General features: G+C 44.2%; 1 protein-coding gene and 1 non-coding gene across 4 annotated transcripts in view; one reads left to right on the top strand and one right to left on the bottom strand.

Annotated features, from left to right (window-relative positions):
- LOC115489094 lies at nucleotides 1-151 on the bottom strand. The gene has a single exon (XR_003952991.1). It is a non-coding gene; the product is annotated as a small nucleolar RNA SNORA48 (small nucleolar RNA).
- A 7,376-nt stretch (nucleotides 152-7,527) lies between these two features.
- The window catches only part of Shtn1 (shootin 1), a 102,767-nt gene continuing 99,392 nt past the window's right edge, over nucleotides 7,528-10,902 (top strand). For 2 of the 3 annotated variants that reach the window (NM_175172.4, NM_001114312.1), the window contains exon 1: nucleotides 7,583-8,197. In NM_175172.4, coding sequence (NP_780381.1) covers nucleotides 8,140-8,197 — 58 coding nt within the window. In that variant the 5' untranslated portion in view covers nucleotides 7,583-8,139. Of the gene's footprint in view, nucleotides 8,198-10,902 lie in introns of all 3 variants that reach the window. The other variant, XR_386512.3, reaches the window with a different exon arrangement.

Here is a 10,902-nt window from a genome sequence, read left to right as displayed (position 1 = left end):
TTATGAGTCCTGGGCATAAAACAGCTCTGGCTACCAAACCAGGCATCAAGGTAGAATGAACAAAGGACTGACGTCTGCTCTGCCCCCCCCCCCCCACTAATGTAAGAACACCACCACCACCAAGGTCTCTCTTTGTCTATTGCCGGGGGGGGGGGTCGTCTAAATAGTCTTACTCTGAGTTACCTAGATCAAGTCTTTTTTATTTCTTCCTTTATTTTACTTTTTAATTTTTTTTATGATTTCATCTTATGTGTGTGGGTGTTTTGCCTGCATGTATGTCTGTGCACTATACACATGCCATGGATGCCAGGAGATTTCAGATCTCCTGGGAATGGAGTTACAGATAGTTGTGAACTGCCATGTGGGTGCTAGGAACAGAACCTAGGTACTCTGGAAAAGCAGTAAGTACTCTTAATAGCTGAGTCATCTCTCTAGTACCCCCTTTAATAGGGTAACATGATACATTAGTAATCCATTTGGGATTTTTGGTTATTTTATGCAACCCATTCTGGGATTTCTCTATCACTACTGAATGTTTTAAAATTAATTTATATTTGATAAAGTCAATTTTTATTGGTACTCATGTCCTTGGATTTTGCCCAGTATATGTGGTCATATACCTACCACCCCAGTACCAAATGTTGAAGTTCTAACACCCTACACTTCTCCACTATAGCTGGGTATGATAGCTCATGCCTTTAATCACAGCATTTAAGAGGCAAAAAATAGGCAGATCTTCTTGAACCTGAGGCCAGTCTGGTTATCATAAAGAGTTCCAGGCCAGTCAGAGTTGCACAGTACAACCCTGGCTAACAGAACAGAAGTCTGCAATACAAGCCCTCTTTGTACTCTGCCTCTTCCCTCTCCCTCAGCACCAAGGAAACAATTTATAGGCTGTTTCTCTCTCTGAAGTTTTGGATTTTCAGGATGCTGCATAAATCGAGCCAGTCTGGGTTGTTGAGCTTAGTGAAGTACCTCTCAAATCTATGTATTTGGGGCTGTGGAGCTGGGAGTGTGTAAAGTGATTCCTGTACAGTGTGGGGGTCGAGTTTGGTTCCCCAGTACTCACTCATACAAAAGCTGAGTGCAGCAATCAGTCTGTAACCCTATCTCACACACACACACACACACACACACACACACACACACACACACACACAGAGAGAGAGAGAGAGAGAGAGAGAGAGAGAGAGAGAGAGAGAGAGAGAGAGAGAGAGAGAGAGAGAGAGAGAGAGAGAGAGAGAGAGAATAATATTTTTGGTGTGTTTAAGAATTCTCAGACCTAAGATTATACAGATTTTCATTTCATTTTTAAAGTTTTTTTTTTAATTTCATTATTTTAAGGTTTAACTTAAAAAATTATCAAATGTATGTGAGTACATTGTCAATGTTAGGGTTTCTATTGATTCAAAGAAACACCATGACACAAAAGCAAGTTGGGGAGGAAAGGGTTTATTTTGCTTACATTTCCATATCGATATTCATCATTGAAGGAAATCAGGACAAGAACTCAATCAGGGCAGGAACCTGGAGGCAGGAGCTGATGCAGAGGCCATGGAGGAGTGCTGCTTACTGGCTTACTCCCCATGGCTTGCTCAGTCTGCTTTCTTATAGAATCCAGAACCTGCAGCCCAGGAATGGCCCCACCCAGCTGGGTCCTTCTTCATGGATCATTAGTTGAAAATGCCTTACATCTGAATCTCACAGAGGCATTTCCTCATGAGGCTCATTCCTCTATGATGTCTTCAGTTTGTATCAAGTTGACACTCAAAATCAGCCAGTGCATACATGGTATGCATGTGTGTGTTTATATGTGTATGTGCATGTGTTCTTGTGTGTATGAATGTTTATGTGTATATATGTTTGTATGTGTATATATATGTGTGTGTGTGTGTATGTATGTATGTTTCTCTTTATGTATGTGTTTATGTGTATGTGTATATATGTGTGTATGTATCTCTTGTATATGTGTGTGTTTGTGTGTGTGTGTGTATGAAGGTAAAAGTTAGAATTGGTTCTGGCCTTTGTCCTCTACTGGGTTCCAGGGTGTGCTGCTCAGTTCTGTTGTTGTTGTTGTTGTTTGACACTAACTAGATTCATCTAGAGGAAGGACTCTCAACTGGGGAATTTCCTTCTTTGGGTTGGCCTGTAAGCAAGACTCTGGGACATTTTCTTGATTGATGACTGATGTAGGAGGGGTGTTTCCACCCCTGGGCAGGTGGTCCTGGGTTGTATAGAAAGCAGGCTAAGCAAGCCATGGGCCCAAGCCAGTAAACAAATCGTATGTGCTCTCTGCTTCAGTTCCTGCCTTGGCTCCTTCCATGATGGACTGAAGTTGGGAAGTGTACGTCAGATAAACTCTTTCCTTCCCCAGTTGCTTCCAGTCATGTTTATCTCAGCAACTGGAAAGATAACTAGGCTATGAGAACTGAACTCAGGCTGCCAGGCTTGTGTAGGTAGCCATCTCATCAGCCCTTATTTTTAGTATTATAGATTAGTTCGCTCCTCATCTATAAAGCCTATGTTGATGTTTGCTGGTTTTGCATGTGAGTTTTCACAAGTTCTAGCACCATTTGTGGAAAAGGTTATATTCTTTTCTCATTGAGTTGCTCTTAAAAAGTTTAGTGTGTGTGTGTGTGTTGCATATGCATACTTGTTTATGTGTGTGTCAGTGTGTGTGGCGTATATGTACATATGTGTAGATGTGTGTTTATTGTGTGTATGTATATGAGTGTTTATGTATGTGTGTGTAAGTGTGCATGTGTGTGCGTGTGCATATGCATGCATAGGCTTGGACATAGGGGGTTGACACCTGCATTTTCCTTCATCCGTTGGTTTCCACTATATTACTTTCTTGTTTCAAAACAGCCTCTCACTGACCCTGAAGCTCACCTATTGACTAAACTGGCTGTCAGTGAGATCCAGGGATCTACCTGTGTCCATCACCCCGTGTTGGCGTTACAGACATGGTGTTACAGTATTTGGCTTTTAGGTGGTTGCTGAGGATTAGAACTTAGGTACTCATGCTTACACAGAGTCAGCACTTTATCCACTGAATCATCCCACACACTTTTGAATATTGCTTTTGAGTAACTTTGAAAACAGCTTAACTGTTTTCATGGTGTATGCTTCTGGGATGGTCACTGTGTCCAGTGTCTGTCCAGTGTGTCCTTCCTGCCTGTCCTACATGGCCTTGGTTTCCATAGATTTACAGTTAGTTTTGAGAATGTTGTTCTTTTTTTTTTTCAGAATTATCTTGACTTTTCTAGCTCTTTTGGACTTTAGTGTTAATTTTGGAATTAGCTGATCGATCTTTATGGACTCAAGGGGATTTCAGGCTGTGACTGTGTGAAATCTACAGAACAAATTTTGGGAATAGACATTTTGGAGTGTTCTAGTTCTATTTATTTAAATCTTTGCTTTCATCAATGCATTGCACTTTATAGCATCCAGATCTTCAGAAATTTCGCTCGATTTACACCAAAGCTCTTCATTTCCTGGTGCTGTTGCAAGCATATGCAGGGCGTCTTCTTCTGCAGCTGCTTTTGTTAACTGGAGGGGAGAGGAAGGAGGAGTACTGGAGAGCAAATCAGGATGCACTCCTGCCAAGCAGGTGCCTCCGAGGCAGCAGTATCCTCAGCTCTCTTCCGTTACATTGAAGACATGAATGTCATGTTTTGTTTTAGCATTTGAACTGTGATGTACCTAGATGTAGTCCATATATTCAGACTGCATTATTTACAAATACAAATATATTAGTAACAACGCAACTAAGAACGTAAGAATTGCTAATTATTCATTGATATGCTGGAATGATGTGGAATATATATTAAACTGAAACAGATTAAGCATATATGACGGTTTTTCTAGTAAAAAGTAGAACATTTTTATATGTACATTTGAAAAATTAAAAACAATTGTATATGAAACATTGTTTTAATAGTTATTTATTTAAGTCTTTTTCCTCTAGAAATTGCTGGTTTGGGTTTTTCTGTTTGTTTGTTTGTTTGTTTGTTTGTTTGTTTTTGTTGAGACAGGGTTTCTCTGTATAGCCCTGGCTGTCCTGGAACTCACTTTGTAGACAAGGCTGGCCTTGAACTCAGAAGTCCGCCTGCCTCTGCCTTCCAAGTGCCGGGATTAAAGGCGTGCACCACCATGCCCGGTGGCAGGCAGATTTCTGAGGCCAGCCTGGTCTAAAGAGTGAATTCCAGGACAGCCTGGACAGCTATACAGAGAAACCATATCTCAAAAAAAAAAAATTAAGAGCTTTATTGAATTGTATTTTACCCACCATGTTACATGGATGCTAACAAGGGATATAGGTAACATCATCAATGAAGATAACCAAAGACTTTTCTAAATGGGCAGAATGTACAATTCTAGTTTTGAGGATATCCATAGTTATGCAATCTGAAATACAATGTATTTTAGTTTATTCCCCCACCTCCAATGCACATGCTTTTTAGGAGTCATTGCCTATATTTTCTTTCTCCCTATCCCCAGTTCTATACAAATCATTAGTCAACTTTCTTTATGTGTTTGTTTGTTGTGAGCATTTTATATAAAGGCAATCGTGCAGTAGTTCGGGTTTTTCTGACTGCCTTCTTGCACTTAGAATCATGTTTTTCAAAGTTTGCCCATAGTGGGTCATGTATCACAACTTTGTTTCTTTGCATTGCCAAGTAACATTCAAATGTTACTATTTTTATATCATTGTTAACTTTATGGTAAATAACCCTGCAGGCAAGTCTCTAAGGATTGACTCCCTAACACAGAATGAGTGGGTCAAAGATGACAAATCTCGCTACATCATAGTTTTATCTACATAGTACAGAAAATTACATACATTGTAATTACCAAAAAGCAAACAAGTACTAAATAGCCTCATTGTGCTCCCTTCTCTATCTCCTTCCTTAGAGTCAGATATTCCGTCTTCTATCCCTAGAGACAGCCACAATCCCATGTTTGTTACAAGTCTTTTAGTTCATCTTTAGAAGGTACCTCCTGACCTCATATACGTATATAACACACAAACATTTCAAGATGTTTCAAATTTGATGTTGTTTGATGGTTACTAACAGCGTCAATGCAATGAAACACAAATCCCCGTATGCATTATTAAGCAGAACAAAAACTAATTATATAACTCTATCCTTCCTATCAATATTCATGCCATATAAATAAGTCATTGTAACAGAAGCTCTGTATCCCAAGAAGTAAATCTAATAGTTAGCCTAATAATTCATAGCATGGCCTCAGGATAATAGGGCTTTGTTTTTCAGGTGGCTATTTTAATTCAAAGAGGGTACATGGAATTCATTTCAATGAGCCACCGATTCACTGTGAGGCCAAAACATTTCAATTTGAGACTCTCAAACTCCCCAGACATCATACTGTTGTTGGAATTGACAATTCTATCAGCCATTTAAAAGAGTGGAGATTTGTAAACCAATCTAAATATCAACAGGACATCCTGCTTCCCTGTGATGGAGCTGGAGAAGGTACTTCTGGTTCCTTGGGTTTGGTCATAGGCTAACAAGCTTCATGGCTGCCTTACAAAGCTAGGTAGTTATTTCTGATCACTTGAATCTCCTCTCTCTCTCTCTCTGTGTGTGTGTGTGTGTGTGTGTGTTTCTAGAAATAAATTATCATTCATTTCACAAAACACCTGGTGGCAGCCCATCCTCATATGGTCATGCAATTGGCTAAAAACTCGCATATCTCCTACCTTTCAAGTCCTAGGACTAAAAAGGTAACCCCAGGAGAAAGACCATGTGGTTATCTTTTGGGATCATTGAAGGAGCTCTAACTACCCCAGGCATGTTAACATGTCAAGCATGGCTCTGGCAAGCCTTGCCCTTCTCTTCTATTCCCCCTGTCTTGGCTAAAAACCATTAGATTACATTGCTAAAACTAACCATCAAAATCTATTCCCTTATTTGGCCACTCCCTCCTCCTGAGGCTGACTACCAAGGTTCAGCAATCTAAGTGTTGAAGTCCGGGAAACAAAAGCCCCTTTGACTCACCTAATTAACATGCCCAATTAAAATTAAACACCTCATCCTAACATAGGGTTTCTCCCCTTACCTTATATAAACCACCATTTTCCTATGGGCCATGTCTGGCTCCCATCTAGAGGCTGTCCTTTGTCTTTCTAGGACAAATACCATGTCCCCTCCTCCCTTGTTCCCTTTTCCTTCTCCCTCATCCTCTATCTCCTGTCTTTGTTTCTTACTCCTTGACCTTTGTCCTTTTGGGGCAAATCTTTGGGCAGAGAACTTGGTCTTGTGTGTCCTGAGCCTATACCAATCTTTATGATCATCACTGTAGCTGACTGGAAAATATTTTGAACTTATGAAACATTCTTATGAAACATTCCAGGAAGGACCAAATAGCAAAATCCCCACACTGAAATAATTTCATAAAGTTCCATCTTTCATTCTTTTTACTTAGAAATCCACACTGCCACCTCAGGCCACCCGAACAGTTAAACTATGCATTCTAAACCACTGCCATTTCTTAAAAGGGAATAGCCGATTCTGATTTTTCAACGGTCACCACGAGATGGTATGAATAATGAGTACCAGAAAGATACTGGTAATAGGATCTATGGGAATATCAATACACGTCTCCTGGCAGGGCCACTACCAGCCGAGTTGGGGCGTTTGCCTAAATTGAGACGCAAGGAATGAAGAGCTGGTGTTCTATATGAGTTTAGAGAGGATGAAGAAAACGAGGGCTGTGCAGAAGGCTCACTTAACCCGGATTTATCTGGAGCGCTTAATGATTGGAATAAAGAACTGTGCTTTTCTCAACTTGTTATTAGCAACCATAACACCTGTAATCATAAAAAACAAAAAATCCTCTGCGCAGAGCAGGCGGCATACCTATCCATTCGGTCCACCTTATTGGAGGTGGACCGGATGGATTGTGGGGCCTTAGCGCATGCTAGACAAGCACTTCTATTTTTTAGATTTGATGTTGTGGTCAAATTCCTCTCCCTGTTCAATTTTTTAAATTCTAAAAGAGTATGCTTTATTATTTCCATTCTTTAGACCAATTCCAGAGCTTGGGAGAGTCAAGCAAATGTTAGGAGAACTAGAGTTGGAGAATGCAAGCCTGCCTAGATATGTTTGCCCAGGTCTACCCCAGAGTTGGGTGTAAATGCCACCGAGGGTCCTTAAGAGAGGCAAGGACTGTCTTCAGTCCTTACACAGGAGGCTCCCTGTCATGCAACAAAGTGACCTTGGGTATTCAGAGTGCAGTGCCAGCCTCCCCAAGATGCAAGATCCTCCCACCGGAACCAGATGACCTTCCCTGCAGTTCTGGCCTGGTGAGGCACTTGGAGGCAGGGCCCAGGTTCTGACTCTGGCCTCTTCACACACGCTGGAACTGCGATCAGACTGCCACGCCCCCATCACCTCTTCTCTCTCTCTCTCTCTCTCTCTCTCTCTCTCTCTCTCTCTCTCTCTCTCTCTCTCTCTCTCTCTCTCCCTCCCTCCCTCCCTCCCTCCCTCCCTCCCTCAGACTGCTACCCACTACCCCCTACTCCTCAAGACTGCGGTGACTCAATTAGCCAGACAGACTGCAAACATGCACTTGCTTGGTGGACAGGTGCATGGTGTAGAACAGAGGGTTTTCCAGCCCTGGCTCCAATGAGCAGTGACTGAGAACTAGGATAGGAGCCTGGTCCTCTGGGGTCCGTCCGGTCCTGCTCAGATCCGCTGTCCAGCTCTAGGGTGGCGGACCTGGGGAACCCGGGTCGAGTCTCCATGGTGCGCGCCTCGGGTGGAAAGCCTGGCGCAGCGGCGGCCTTAGCAGAACCGCATACAGCCACCTGGGAGGATCGCAGGCGCCCCAGGGCCGTGACACTTCACCCGCCTCCAGCGGCCCACGCCCCTACCGGGCCAGGCGCCCAGACCCGCCCGCCGCAGGTGGGGCAGCCAGGGCCCGCGAGTAGGTGCGTGGGATGATCTCACCGCGTGCGGCGCGCCAGGAGGAGGAGGAGCGGGAGCGATCCCAACTTCCGGGTAGTGCAGCCGCACGCCGCGCCACCGGCATCTTGCTTTCTGCTCCCCCTCCCCCGTGTCCCCCTCGCCTCTCCCTCCTTGCCTTTTATCCCCAGCCCCACCCGCCAAAATGAACAGCTCGGACGAGGAGAAGCAGCTGCAGCTCATCACCAGCTTGAAGGAGCAAGGTAGGTGGGCCGGCTGCCGCAGGTGCCCAGCAGCGGCCTCGGGCGGGACAGCTCTGGGCGCAGCCGCAGGTGCCAGCCGTGGCCAAGGGACCGTGAGGCCGCCGCGGTCACCCCGCATCCCCAAGCGCCATGGGGTGCAGCGCCCTGGGCGGAGGAGCTGCAGCGTCTTCCCGCAGTGGGATCGCGCGCCCTGCAGGACTAGGGCGCGCGACCCGGGCAAAGGGACACGCGTCGGGCGTGGACAGGGTCAGGGCACGCACCTCAGTCCACGCGGGAGTAGCGAGCCGGGTAGGGTAGGATCGCTGGGCGCCGGGTAGTGGCTCAGTTGGCCTGGCTCCTAGCTGAGGCCGCACCCTTGCACACTTTGGCGTTCCTGGGCCTGCAGCGTTCCCTTCTTTTGGGTTCGGTCTAGTTCCTTTTTCTTTACCCAGCTGGGATTTTTCAGGGAACCGATGTGTTCTTATCACTTCCCATTTTTAGCAATTTATTAGTCAGTGAGTCGACACCCTGCCTGTGTGGGGCTTAATGAGGAAGCGGGGCTGGGGCTGGAAATCCAGGCCGTTTTGCATGCTTTTCTCTACCGCTTGGTAGCTAATGATTGCCATCAGAACATTTGTGAACAAAGCAAGATCCTAGAGACAGTTAATCTGACACACTTTAAAAATACCACGACTAATTATCCTGTTCAAAGTGTGGTTTGAGAATATGGGTCAAGAAAGAGGAACTGCACAGGTTTAGGAGGTAAAAGGTCATGCATGCTCTTTGCTGCAGGACTTGCTAACATTGGAAGGGCCCTGCTCAATGGTCCTATTCCTCTTCTTGACTCAGCTCTCCAGGAAGTTGGTGTCTTCCCATCACTGAGTCTTGTGACTGAGCCAGGTGGCTTAAGAGGTCCTAGCAAGGACTTGAGCCGCTTGCTGCTCTTCAAATCCATCAGCCACACTTCCGCAGAAAGGGCTCCACAGCACTGTACTGTGTGACCTCAGGGGAGTTACCTAACCTCGCTGAAATGGATGAAGCACTTTTCCCTATGTGGCATCTAGAAATCCAGAATGGGTGTTAATTGCTTTCATTTCCCCCTCTCATCTGCAATTAGCCTGAAGTCAGCCCACATCGCACCTGTGACTCAATGGATGGACAGAATGCCTTATTTGTAATCCTTCAAGTATTTTCATAGAAGATTGGATTTCACTAGTATTTACTTTTAATAACAATTTCCCGTGTCTCACACCCGAAGACTTTTGATTCATTACTCTGGACTTATGAAAACTTTTGGTATTAATACCAGATCTTTTGATGGATGGTCATCTTGCAAATGATTGTAAAACAAAGTAAAATATGTTACTTCCTTTTATTATTTTATTGTAATTCTCAGAGTGCACTAACAGTGACCACATCCACACATATCTCCTCAGGCCTTTTGCTGGACTGATGTTTGAAGAAGGGAGGGTTCCTAAGTGTCTAGCGCTTTCTGTTGTGTTGTATTGGAAAACAAATTTGTGGCCTTAGTATTTCTAAAGGTTCTGTTTTCCTGAGGAAGGGCGTACCAGGAGAATAGAACTTAGGTTTGTGTCTCTTGAGAGTACTCTTGGTTTTGGACATTGGACTGGTCACATAGATACTATTTGTTCAGTCTATGGTGAGATTTTCATATCTTAAAACCAGACTGCGTTAAAAGACTTATTTAGGAGTTTTTAATGGCTATTTTACCTGTGGAATTAGCTGGGAAGTTGGGGATTTGAGGTGTAAACATGGCAACCAGGTCTTTGGGTATACCAGTATTATGGTCAGGTTTTTTTGTGGTGATGGTGAGCTGTTGCCATGGTGAGTCAGTCTCCCAACCTAATATGAACAAGGAGAAGATTTTTGGTTGGATGCTCCGTTTTCCTTGTTCACTGCTAACATGTTTATGTTTTTGTTTCTGTAACAACTATCAGTTACTTAACATGCACAAGGCCCCTGTTTCGGACTCCGTAGCTATAGATAGTGAATCAGATCATCCTGGCTCTTAGGAAGTTTCTCATCTGGTCGACAGTCATTAATCAAAGAGGCGTGCAAGTCAATAGACTACTGTTGCTTCTAAGATGGGTTCTTAGGGATGGACTGTTGGATTCGGTGGCATGCATGTTATGATGTTCTGCCATTCAGTAAGAAGCCCTCCTCTGTCACTAACTCTGCCAGTTTCTGTTCCCCCAGCAAAGCCCTCGTCATCATTTGCTGGTTAACATGCGCTGACAGTAGTCGTCAGCTGGCCAGCCTGGCAGGTTTCTGAATGTCTGCCATCGGAACTGGCAACATGCCTCCTTTAAAACCTACATTGCTCTGGCTACAAGTGAAGTTTGGATCTTCACCTATTTGTATTGACCATTTTGGTCTTCTCATGCAGTTGCCCCCATTGATGAGCTTTAAGGCTGAGACTTGAACCTGTTCCCCAGGGAAGGGTGTTCAGGAGGGAGGCTGCTGTGTGAACTGCAGAGCTGACAACAGCCTTCTCTAGTGGGAGCCTTCAGTGTTGAGAGTAACGTTGTGCTTGACAAAAGTTGTGAAATGCATTGACGGAGTCTGTCATAATATGAACAATCTCTAATTTATATGTACCATTCCCCGGCTCTGTGTCTTATAAGTCACACCCACTTCTGAATTACTCCACAACATTGTATGTTCCCGTCTACTGAATGCTATAATTAGGTATATTATGTCTTTCT

Source organism: Mus musculus, chromosome 19 (assembly GCF_000001635.26).
Source record: "Mus musculus strain C57BL/6J chromosome 19, GRCm38.p6 C57BL/6J".
Taxonomy (NCBI): Eukaryota; Metazoa; Chordata; class Mammalia; order Rodentia; family Muridae; genus Mus; species Mus musculus.
Note: the sequence above shows the minus strand (reverse complement) of the source record. Positions and strands in the feature narration are given on the sequence as shown.